The sequence below is a fragment of the Nicotiana tabacum genome, chromosome 22 (genome assembly GCF_000715075.1).
Source record: "Nicotiana tabacum cultivar K326 chromosome 22, ASM71507v2, whole genome shotgun sequence".
In the NCBI taxonomy this organism is placed as follows: Eukaryota; Viridiplantae; Streptophyta; class Magnoliopsida; order Solanales; family Solanaceae; genus Nicotiana; species Nicotiana tabacum.
Window position 1 is genome coordinate 165,284,493 of NC_134101.1, and position 12,897 is coordinate 165,297,389.

A 12,897-nucleotide genomic window follows, 5' to 3' on the forward strand; every position below is an offset into this window, starting at 1 on the left:
CATAAAGAAGCAGAAATAAGGGGAAAATGGAGAGGTAACTCATGAGACGACTGGCCGGGTCGTCACATACCAGCATAACTAATGCAAGCATTACTAATACACCATATTCAACATTATTCTTATGCACCCTACCAAACGACCCCTAAAGATCTCCGGTTCAAGTCCGAGCGATGCCACTATATATTTTTTAGTTGAATTTTTAACTTGGAACTGAAAGTTGGAAAAAATAATCCTTTTTCCTTTTCAAAGTTGGAAAAAATAATCCTTTTTTCTTTTTCATAGTCCATTCCTCTACTGAATCGCGATATCAACTGTTATTATTGCACAAGTAGTAGATTATTATTCATTACTCGATATCATTTGGACTTTGGTGTTTTCCAAAAGAAATTGTATTGGTCTTAATCGAAAAAAGTTTACTCAAAAATATAGACATGTCTTTGTATATTAAACATAGTTATGTTTCAAGTGCAAGTGATATATTTTCATTCAATTTTAGAAAACTATAGTAAAGTAGCAAGGTTCAAAGGAGCAGCAAAGTTTGTCGGATATGTACTTGCGCTTCAACTTGTCACTCGGTTAAAATGCTTGATTTACGCACACACTTGGTGTCTTTTAACCTTTATTATCTTTCCTTTTCATGTCGAAGACAGAGAGATATACTATATATGTTATTGGTGCATATAAACATATAACACCTTAAAGAGAGACATGAGCTAGCACTCCACCTTTCGCGGAATCAGATTCGAATATGATTCTTCACCGTTACATTTTCTAAAACGAAATCGTCTACCATCTTCTGGTCATTCTAATTTTTAAGTAGCAAATATTTGGTAGTTCCTCTTAAGCATGCTGATTTGTTGGTTCCCGAGAATTAAACACCATTAGGAACAATTTTCAAACGATCCCTTTCTACGAGCAATTGAACGAGCGAACCCTTTCTCTCATTTATATTGCAATCTTCCATATTTACCAACTGTAAACATGTCAGTGTATCACCGTAAAATAAAAAATTTACTTCTCCATGTTTCATTATAATAGTAAAAGAGTTATGTATACAAAAGATTAGAGAACTGCTGGACCAAATGTGTTTAATGAATCAAGAACATAAACAGAAGTTGATAATCAAAGTTAACCCCCCACAAGTACTCTTTACTCATAAGACCCCGTGTTATTTGTTTCCCCAAGACTACTGCAATACACGCACTTGATGCCAAAGAAATCTGTTGTGTGCCAGCACACAATCGGACTGGAGAGATACTGTATTCCCAAAAAAACTAAGAACCCCAACAATTTTCAAACTCTGTGAAACTTCTTTATGTGGAAAGAATTGAACAGAAAATGGAGGTCAGCACCCACGATTCATCTAGCAAAATTTGGCTCTTCATTTGTGTCATCTGCAAGATGCATCCTTCATTCTTTTTTTTATAGAAATCGTCCATAGGAGGTCAGATTGCATTGTTACTATGTTCTCTTTCACGATATTATATGTACTGACTAAACCACTAAACCTCATTTCTGTCTTGTCTAAAATAAAGCCAAGTGAACACAAGTTAGTCTAGTAGAAAAAGTAGATACCACCAGTATGATGACATCAAATCTGGAGAGAAATTTATCCTTCTTGTATTGAACCAAAAACAAATAGAGATATGCAACATATAAAGCATCAACCTATAACAAATTGAGGCAGGTTGAGTCTAAACTACCATATTAAAAGTTAATAAGAAAAGAGTAGATGGAGCTGCTCACCCAAATTCCATTTGAGACCTGTGGTTGTGGTTCTTCCAGCAGTCGTTCCAATGGGTATGAGTCCGCAATGTGGGCCCTCAATAGAGGACTGGATATGAATCTTGTGATGATGTGTACTCGGAAGAAGTTGGATGAGGCAGTCATCAGAGAGAAGAATAATCAGCATGGGCGGGAAACGGCATATGACATTAATATTTCCCATCTCATGGTCAAACCTTCCACCAAGTGCTCCGGTGGCTAGAATACACAACTATAATTACAAGCAGATACAAGTCAATCCCACTGAAACTACATTATGACATTTTTCCAGTAATGGGGTCCTATAATCTTCTAATTGCTTTGAGATTATGCTAAATTGTATTTTGGCTCTCCCTGTGTGTGCTTGTAATTATCATTTTACTATGTTAGAGTTGTAATATTGTTCCACTCAATATATTTATAATATTGGCTTTTCTCTAATGTTTGTAGATCCACTCAAAATAATAATAATGGTAATCATAAAAAGACAATAACAAATATATTGTTCCTTTTAATACCATTTTATACTTCGCCATCCTGTGAAATGTTTATCATTTGTCAACTTTTAGTTTGATCCAGCACCCTTAGGTGGTGGTAGAGATGTTAATTAATTAATGACGAAATGGCTTCCTGACACTTAAACTTGTAAGGCTTTTGAAAGCCGATACACAAACTTTGGACTTTCCCATTTGAACACTCAAACTCGTGAAACCCTTAACTAATAAACACATTTGACCTTTGACCCTACGTGCGTGTATTACATATTCACAGATGTGTCCATCCAGTCAGCAAATGACCAATGGGATTGTTACACGTCAAGGGAAACAAACCCCATAGATGTGCTAGAATAAATTTATTAATTTATACTTTTTCTTCTTTACCATAGCTATGCAACTTTTACCTGATGGGGACGGAGCAAAACGACGTCACCAAAAACGATGACGCTGCCTGAATCGTCCAACATCTTTGCAAACTCCAAACCCTGTTCTCTGTTGCTACAAACTTCACTACAGATCTCAACGAATTTAGAGTACGAAATGGAGTTCATCGGCATATCTCTAAGTCTCAATCTCACTTTCTCTAACTAAGAAAACCTCAAAATTTTCCTAGCATCATTCACTGTAATTCTCCCCATCGTCTCCCCTGGAAAATTCGTTGTCTCCGTCGTCGAAGCCGATGGAGCTCGACCTTCAAATCTAGTCCTTTTTCCGGTAACATTCATAGACCTCAATTTTTCTCTCAATTTATCTCCCATAGGAATTGATAAAAATTCTGGCAGTCTAGCTGCATGGTTGATTTCTCTTTTTTGGAGGAACCGGCGGAATAAAACGGAGTCAATAAACCCAGCCACCATTTTCTTCTTCTTTTTTGGTTTTCCTTATAATTTCTGTTTTTTTATTTTACAATCTTTTTAATGAATAATAACAGATACACGCGCCATTTGAATGTGGCTTGTACGCACTATGTCCACGTAAGATAAGCTACGGCCACATAAGCATAGTCAATGGTCAAAGGTGTTTATTAGTTATAGGTTTCACGAGTTTGAGTGTTTAAATGGGAAAGACGAAAGTTTGTGTATCGGCTTTCAAAAGCCCTACAAATTTAAGTGGCCAGGAAGCCATTTCGCCTTAATTAATTGTTCAATTGGTTACAAAACACTTTACTATATTTGTTTAGCAAAAATAATAGAAGTTGGACCAATCATGCTTACAAGTAGAAAACTTCCACTATATATGAAAAGGCATATCACATTTTTTTTTCATAATAACCTTACAACTACCCAACTAGAGATGACAAGGAAGATTTTTTTAATAAGGTAAATTGTATTAATCAAAAGGGAGAGAACTCTCGTATACAAGAAGTATACCAAAAAGTAAAGAATTTACATAAGAACACGATTCTCTACAAAAGACTCCCAATCTTCTATATAAATAGGGGCTATATGAGTGAACCATAAAGCGATCAAAGATAAAAGACTATTCTTAAGATGTGAAAAAGGAGACTCAATCCCCTCAAAAGCTCTCCTATTTCTCTCCCCCCAAACTATCCACATGAGAGCTAACGGGGCGAACTTCCACGCCTTTTGCTTTCTTTTCCTATGGAAACCGGCCCAGCTATATAACATTTCCTTTATAGTACTTGGCATCATCCAATTGAACACCAAAAAGGTTCATGATCGCCTTCCACAAAGCCGAGGACACAGGGCAATGCAACAAAAGATGATCAACATCTTCCCCTAAGCTTTTACACATATAGCACCAACTAACAAGTGTAATTCCTCTTTTTCGCAGATTCTCAGCAGTCAAAATCACTCCCCTCGCCGCTAGCCATGCAAAAAAGCACACCTTCGTGGGCGCCTTAGGAATCCAGATCGAGGAGTATGGAAAAGAGGCCTCCTCTCTCACCAACATACTTTGGTATAAGGACTTTACGGTGAACAGACCATCACCACGCAAACCCTATCTCCAAGAATCACAAGATGGTTGGGGTCTGTCTTGCCTATATAGTAGTGTCAATAAATCTTAGAGCTCCACAATCTCTCAATATTGCATGTTCCTTCTAAATGAGAGGTCTCACACTACCCCCCCCCCTCCCGCCCTTCATGCTCCTTACGAATCTGTTGGATCATCAATTCCTTATGGTTTGAAACTTTGAAGACGTGTGGAAGGAGACCCTCAGAGTATCCTCTCCACACCACCTATGATTCCAAAAATTGATTCTCCTTCCATCTCCCACCCTGTGAGAGATGTTGCCACTGAACGATGCTCCTCCACATGCCACACCTGAAATGTGTTGTGATTGCCTTGGTCCTCCAACTCCCTCCCGTGGAATCGTACTTTTCTATTATGACCTCCCTCCATAGAGTATGGTCTTCTACCCCGAATCTCCACAGCCATTTCCCCAACAAAACTTTGTTTAATACCCTAAGATCTTTTACTCCAAGTCCACCCTACTTCTTTGGGGAAGTGACTGTCTGCCAATTCACTAGATCATACTTTATAGTTTCATCCGCTGCATCCGAAAGAAAATTCCTTTGACGCCGCTCTAGTTTTTTCGTGATGCTCACACGAGCTTGCAACAAGTACAAGTAATAGGTGGGCATACTCGATAAAGTGCTTTTAATGAGCACTTCCTTTCCACCTTTTGACAAGTATCATTTCTGTCAGCCTGCTAATCTTTTTTCAACCCTTTTGATCACTGGATTCCAAACTATACTATCCTTATGCGAAGCGCCCAATGGGAGACACGGGTAAGTAGTAGGAAGGGAGCCCATCTTACATCTGAGAACATAAGACAAAGCATCAATGTTAGCAACCTTACCCATAGGGAAAATTTCACAATTGTCGAGGTTGATTTTAAGAACTAATACTATCTGAAACCACTGCAGGACCTGCTTCAGGTAGGTCAACTGATCCATATCGGGATCACAGAAAACTAGGGTGTCATCCGCAAAAAGCAAATGAGAGACTCTTCGGGCACTGGGAACCCCGATCGAAGCTGAGAATCCTCTCAAGAAGCCTCTGCCCGCCGCACGATCCATCATTTTACTTAAAGCATCCATCACTAGAATGTATAGCATGGGGGATAGCGGGTCTCCTTGCTTGAGACCCCTGGAGCTGCCAAAGAAACCAAACGAGCTACCATTAACCAGGACAGAGAATCTGACTAAGGAAATGCAGAACTTGATCCATCCCCTCCATCTTGCCCCAAACCTTATCTGCATCATAATGAAATCCAGGAACTCCCAGTTGACATGGTCGAAAGCCTTCTCAAGGTCCAACTTGCATAGTAACCCGTGATTTCTATTTTTCCTTCTAGGGTCTACAAGTTTATTTGCCATCAAAGCTGCATCAAGGATCTGCCTACCTTCCACAAACGCATACCTTCCACAAACGCATTCTGGGAGGACGAAACAGACACATCAAAAACCTTCTTGAGTCTGTTGGAAAGCACTTTAGAAATAATCTTGTAAATGCTCCCCACGAGACTAATAGGCATGTAGTCACTGATACAAGATGCACCTTCTTTCTTAGGCACAATAGTAATAAAAGAAGCATTGATACTTTTCTCGAAAACACCATTCACATGGAACTATTCAATGGCTTCCATCAACTCCCCTTTGATGGTGTCCCAACAGAGCTGGAAGAAGGCCAAGGAGAAACCATCAGGGCCAGGGGCCTTATCACCAGCACAACTCGACACAGCCTTGTGCACCTCCTACTCCTCGAAAGCCCTTTCTAGCCACTCACTGTCTCCCTCCCCTATGTGGTTGAACTCTGTTCCCCCCAAAGTCGGCCTCCAACTAACTTCTTCTTTGTATAAGTTCTCATAAAACCCCACTATCGCTCCGTTTACCTCCTCATCTCCCTCAATCCTCTCCCCATCCACAAAAGGACTCTATGAAATTTCTCCTTCGATTTGCAACCGCCACCCTGTGAAAAAAATTGGTATCCGAATCCCCCTCTTTTAAGCATAGCGCCCTCAAATTTTGTCGCCAACTAGTCTCCTGAGCTATTGCTAACTCGACTATTTCCCTCTTAACCTCCCCCGGTCTCACTTTCTCAGATTCATCTAACTCTCTCGCCCTTTCCCCTCTCTCTGTAGATCCCCCAATTCATGCATAAGCTCCCTTATTTAACCTCTACCCTCCCGAAAAACCTCCTTATTCCACCTAATAATATCTCCCTTGAACAATTTAAGTTTTTTCGAATGATACCCCGTAGCTTGTCCACCATCCTTCACCTTGTCACCAAATCCTAACACTTTCAACCACTTGTTCTCGAATCAGAAGGGAGCACGCACCCCTCCCTCTGCATCCATCAAGCAAGATAGGCAAATGATCTGAAGTCAGCCTAGGTAAGGAATTTGCAGCACATTCGGCACCAGCTCATCCCATGAGGGTAATATCAGAAATCTATCAAGTCTAGACCTTGAGTTGGAATCCTCTGCCCTGGCCCAAGTAAACCTTTCCCTTGGCAGAGGAAGATCAATGAGAAAATGATCATTGATGAAGTCGGAAAACTCCTCAATGGCCCTTGAAATCATACTACACCTTAATCTCTCCTACGGGAATCTAATAGTGTTAAAGTCTCCCCCTAGAACCCATGGAATGTCCCATTCCCCCATCATATTGGCCAGTTCCTCCCAGAAAAATACCTTGGACACTTCTCCTACCTGTCCGTACACTCCCCGAAATCCCCACTCCACCTCACTCATTCTATTTTTGACAAGAGCTGTTAAAGAAAAAACTCCCTTCTTAATCTCCTTTACTTCCAAGCTTCTATCATCCCATATTAGAAGAATGCCCCTAGCACTTCCCGTTGCTGGAACCCAGTCATATTTTGCCCAATTACCTCCCCAGACACTCCTCACAATCACATCCGACAAAACTTTCATTTTTGTCTCCTGAAAGCAAATTAGGTTAGCACCCCACTCTCTAACTCCCACTTTGATGATGGCCCTTTTGTTTGGGTCATTCATCCCCTCACATTCCATGAAAGAATCTTAACTTCCATAAGAAACAATATCCCTCTTCTCCCCACCCCCTCTAACCGAGCTCCCTTCCTCCCTGTCACACACCCGACCCCTTCTCTGTTACACTACTACATCCCCTAAATTATTTTGCTTAACACCTTGACCCAACTCTCTCCCTGCACCATCATAACAAGATTGTTGCTCAATCTCCCTCAACAGTTCCAACACCTTATCTTCCTTCCCTTCAAAAGAAACACCTAGAAACTTCTCAAAGTTTAATAGTTTATCCTCCATCCAGAAAGACATATCCCCTCCTCCAGTCTGTGACGAAATTAAACAGACGTCTTCTATATATACCCTTTCCTTGCCCCTACTGGAGGAATACAAGACCATAGCATTGTTAGCAATAGGAACTTTAAGTGCCGAAAGGTTCTCACCCTTTCCTTGACGGATATAAATCTCTAAAATTAGCACCCCGCTGCTATAGGAATGACCAAAAATACCAGTAGGGTGGCAGGAAGGGGGAGAGCATAGAACCCTTGGTGGCATCTTAACTAGAAATACTGGTCCGGCACTAACATCAGATGGGGCATGCTCAACAATCTTCCTAGAAAAAGAAGAAGCTTGAAGTGTATCCTCAACACAACTAAGCCCAGAAGCAGATGAAGAGGCGATGGAGTTGGGTCCATCAGATGCGGGAGGCCGTGTAATAACAACACCATCTATAGTCGGTGCTGCCCCTGAAGCAGCGACCATCGAAGATGGGCGCAGGTCACTAGAGCTCGGTGTAGAAATGCCACTGTGTGTAGCACCACTAGCAGAAAAAGCCTCAAAGGATAGAAAAATCAGTAGTCACAGTAGGTGAAAAGCAGAATATAGGGAGGGAAGGGTGTTTTCTGGTACTGAACAACTGAAACAGTCGCCGGAATTTGGGGTTTAATGGCCGGAAAAAGAAAAAGTCACCGAATTTTGGTGGAACTGGGACAGGGAGACTCGGAAAAGCCTCGAGAAGAAGTTGTTTGAAGAAAAAAGTTTGAAATAGTTGCCGAAAATAGCCACACGCGCCGGCGCATGGCTGAGATCTCACCGGGAAACAGGCGTGTTGCCCGCGCGTAGTGGCGCGTGAGAGCTCGGTTGACGGAGGGTTTCACTGGGGTTTGGTCGCGGTAAGCTTGGCTCTTGATAGGGGTGGTAGAGTCTTAGGAAGGAGAAAAGAGAAAAGAATCTCAGGGAGAGTGCCTAAGAGCATTTTTTAAATTTGGATAGAAGGGTTTTTTCACGCAGCAAATTTGGGGGGATAACAAGGAAGAGGTTAAAAGGGTCTTATTGAATTTATTGATGATTACTACACCTTGCCACTTTATATCCTCACTTTCTTGAAGATTGTGCATGCAATGGTGTCCCTGGTAACTAGTTTCACTTTCATTTTAAAGGAATGAGTAAAAGAAGCAATAAATGAAGCTTATACCAACCCAGATTGAATAATGACGAATAAGCAATACATCTGATCCACCATGTGAAAGATTTTCTAATGAATTATTTATTTCAAATATCTATTCTAAATGAATAATATCCTATTATTAGAAATAATCATAAATAAGAAACAATTAGAGCACAAATATCCCACAATGAAAAGATGCAGATATAGTTTGAGCAATTATTTGGTGTAGAGATATTTTTAATGGATATAAACTAGAATATAGCATATTAATAAACATGGAAAAGGGTAAAAATTTCCAGAGATATGTTAAAAGGCTTAACTTACATTTGGATATTCTGGGTTTAGTAATTCACGAATATATGTAACACATTTATGAAGATCTGTGGTATCTTGATCATGAGATTCATCAATTATCTTGGTCCCCTGCAAAGTCACCAAGCTATACATCCTCAAAATATGGTTCTAACCATGCTTTGTAGCGAATTGCACAAACATATTGCACAAGAACAAGACGGCAAAGAACGATCTTGAGCCACATTGCTAATTATATCCAAAAATATAATAACTATCTAGTAACTGAAATGATATACGCATGTAGTCAGGTAGCTTAGAATCCTCACTAACATGCTTGAAAATGAAAAAATGCACAAGTTTAATTACATACTACATTAGAAATAATTTAAACAAGACCAGATATTATTCTCTTGATCTTTACACAAAAATTAGTAAGTAGAAGTGTGGTAACTGCTCGTACACAGGGCAAAAACTTGAACTCAACAATATATTTGGAAACCACACGGTTTTAACAAAGTGGGCCTCTCTTCCATACTCAAGAATATATTTGCATAGCTCAATTGTACTGTAAACAAATTTCTCACTCTCGGATAAGGTGAAAGACAGGGAAGCTCTTAACACACCATACACTTGGTAAACTATCACATGGAGCTCCACTCCATTGCATATCAAAGAAGATCCACCACAAAGGTTCTGTAAGGCCAAGGGTTCAAACACCAGATTCTTTCGGTAAGGTCAAACACCAAATTCTTTGAAGGTTGACGTCCCTAGAGGTCGGCATTTAACACAAAGTGATGATTCAATTCAAAGTAGGATAAATCATACTAGTAAGGGAGACTTGTAAGTATATATCAATCAGGACTGCCTCAATCCAAATTAATTGAGATCGACTACATCAATACAATGTATCTATTCTGCCACACCATTCAGGTTCCATTTCATTTCAACACTAAATATTCTGTCTTTTAAGGCAAATTAGTTATTCTCCAAAACTAGATGTTCTCTTACACTTATCCCTACATAAATATAAAAATGTGGATGCTTTTAAAATTTATTGGAAAACATACTTGCTAAGAAACTAGAGAACCATCACAAGCAAACTCCAGCTTACCAAGACTCTATAAAAGTCAAGAACATCAGTTCTGATTGAATCCATATCTCCTTTTATAGCATATGGCTTGTACCTGCAAAAAAATAATGGTTCACTCAAATTCAATCTAAGACGACAAATAAAAATTTCCAAATATTAAGAAATCGTGAAAAAAGAAAAAGAGAAATTCTGATGCTTTTACATATTATCTGCATGTGTTTTTTTACTCACTTACAGCTCAAACTTGAATCTCAGTATTTGTCCTATGCTTGGATTACTAATATGGCATGAAAATTTTCAAATAGTAACTTATTAACTCATTCTTTCCTCCAACAAAAATCCAAGTTTTAGTTTCCTTTTGCACATTCTGGTCCAAGAAAAAAAACATCAAGGCCCACGTGAGGGGAGTGCAACAAACCTAACACCAACTCATACTCTTTTTTTAAAGTAGATTTTTCTTTTCTCGAAATGGTGGAAAAAAGTAAATACTTCGCCCTATAAAAATCCCTGTTTTATTCAGAGGCGGAGCTAGAGTGCCAGGAGAGGGTTCGGCTGAACCCAGTAGCTTTGGTTTGAACCCTGTATTTGTCTAAAAAAATCCATTGAATATGTATAAATTATTAATTTAGAACCTAGTAACTTAAAACGATAAAAATCTCGAACTCATAAGCTTGAAATCGTGGCTCCGCCTATGGTTTTATTCCTTATTATTTTGCCAATTTGCAAACAAGTTTAGAGATTGAAGAATGAACCAGCAACAAGCTGCTACGTATAATTAGTAACAAGAGCAAGTGGTAAGTGAATTCAGAATCATCTCTTACGAATATCAGAAGGGTCGTCATGAGGAAAAAAGCGGGGCAATTCATCAAACACCCTATTTGCTCCACCGTCCGCGCAAACATGAACATGTGTTGCTCTAAAAAACAAACATATGCCACCATTTTCAGGGAAACTACAAGGCACCAAAGAAGTTCAAAAAAGGTTGAAAAAAGGAAGGCGCAGGGGCCATTACCGTGATCCCAGAGCAAAGGAGTGAATCGAGGGAGGCGTTGGTTAAGGATAACAAGCGCATACGTTAGAGCAGGTCCGTTGTCGGTAGGAAGATTTGGGAGGAGGAAAGTAGATGAATGAGACATCGTCCCCATCTTTGCTAACTTGCACCCCTCAAAATCACCTTGCTGTTTCAGTTTTTTCAATTAAGAAAGAGAAAACATACGAACACCATTATATACCAATCAATAAATTGATTAATTAACTACGTCTTAATCCTAAAATTATTTAGTATAGACAAGGTGCTCTAAATCTCAAGCTTATACAAACCTCAAAGGATTGAGGTTAAAGACGAGATTGGTAGAAGAAAAGAGAATATTAGAAGCGGTCAACAATTGAGACGGAAGAAATTTCAGGTCAAACACTATAATTATTTCACACAAAAGTAATTTTAATGTAGAATGTAGAACTTCGTGGAAATATTTCGATTGGTCAACCCCTTTATTACAGGTAGATTTTGTGGTTGTGTTTAACCAAATTTTAAGTCACGTTAGGAAGGAGATGTACGCATTTGCTTAATATTATCTTAGAAAATAATTTTTAGTGATTTATTTTTAGAGACTTTGATTAAGTTTTTCAGTTTTACTTAATTAAAATATTTCATCTTTTATTTGAGATTTGATATGATTAGCACAAAAAAAGAGTTGAAGAGATAATGAAAAAAAAACACATACAATGAAAGAGGAAGAGACCAAATTTAATGGTTGATTTTCTTGTTGAAATGAAGAAGTACTTTTGTAAATGAAAGTTATTGATAAGAATATTTTTTATTTTGAAGAATAAATTTTTTACTTCTTCTTCTAGCTTTTTTCAACGACAGAATAACTGCAGTTCAAAAATACTTTTTTGTTGGCCAAATAACCTCAACTTTTCACAAAAAATATTTTCTTGTTTGTTTTTCATTTGGTGTCTAGTATTCGTATTGGCTGACATCCAATAAAATGCAAATATGCACCGGAATGTTCCACATTCCGAGTAAAGCGCAACCAAACAAAGATAAACTCCATGCTTAGGCCGAACCCGAGATTCTAGTTAAGGATAAAAGATATTTATCACTCCACCACAATCCTTTTTCGATCACAAACAAGTACTTTTAGCTTGCCAAAAACTTGGTCAAACAACTCTATTATGACCTACGTGAAAGGAAATAGACACAAACTCTGGTAATTTCTTCTTATCCCAAAAAAATTAATCGTCGTGGCATTACCCCGCAATAGAAATATGAAGAATTAACTCAAATAGTAGTCCACCTAATTTTTTAAACTAAAAATAATCTGGCGGATGTATAATATATGTAAAATTCATATATAATATGTGTATAATCTTTGTACATCGGCTAGAAAAAGTAAACAGTAAATCTGGCCTGCTTTTTGTATAATCCCAAGAGGTATTCTACTTCATCAGACAAATTAACCTAAAAGCCTTTGGGAGTTGGGAAAAGTCAGGTGGCTAAATACAACAATTACAACTATACTAGTAATCACAAGTTGTAACCTAAAGGTCATTTTGCTCACTACTAAATCACTTGTTCCTTTCTCTTCCGCAATTTACCTTTTCAGGTTGGCATAAAGGCCAAATTTCAGACTCGACTTTAGTCCTCTTCTTCGACCGCACTGAACCATCTTAGTTTGTGACTTGTGAAGTTTTGCACTTTTCTTTTACTTTCCCCATTGTTTACTTAGTTTCCAATACGATCTCTAATTTCTGTTTAGCTCCGCCATGATCGTTGAGATCTTTATTCATCTATAAGTAGTGAATATGGCATCAATGAAACTATACACTT

At 38.6% G+C, this 12,897-nt stretch overlaps 1 protein-coding gene across 1 annotated transcript; it reads right to left on the minus strand.

Moving 5' to 3' along the window:
• Nucleotides 1-1,390: 1,390 nt before the first annotated feature.
• Nucleotides 1,391-11,209, minus strand: LOC142176147 (thiamine pyrophosphokinase 2-like). Its single transcript, XM_075243230.1, has 7 exons — nt 11,077-11,209; nt 10,886-10,978; nt 10,697-10,703; nt 10,086-10,158; nt 9,005-9,103; nt 1,747-1,996; nt 1,391-1,524 (listed from the first exon to the last, which is right to left on the minus strand). Exons 1-7 carry the CDS (start codon nt 11,207-11,209, stop codon nt 1,391-1,393), a joined length of 789 nt encoding a protein of 262 aa, XP_075099331.1.
• Between the last annotated feature and the right edge of the window lie 1,688 nt (nt 11,210-12,897).

Coding starts and splice junctions, on each gene's coding strand:
- LOC142176147 (XM_075243230.1), bottom strand. CDS start 11,209: ATGGGGACGATGTCTCATTCATCTACTTTCCTCCTCCCAAATCTTCCT. Junction 10,979..11,076: donor TCCTTTGCTCTGGGATCACG/GTAATGGCCCCT, acceptor TGTTTTTTAGAG/CAACACATGTTCATGTTTGC. Junction 1,525..1,746: donor AGGTCTCAAATGGAATTTGG/GTGAGCAGCTCC, acceptor GCTTTATTTTAG/ACAAGACAGAAATGAGGTTT.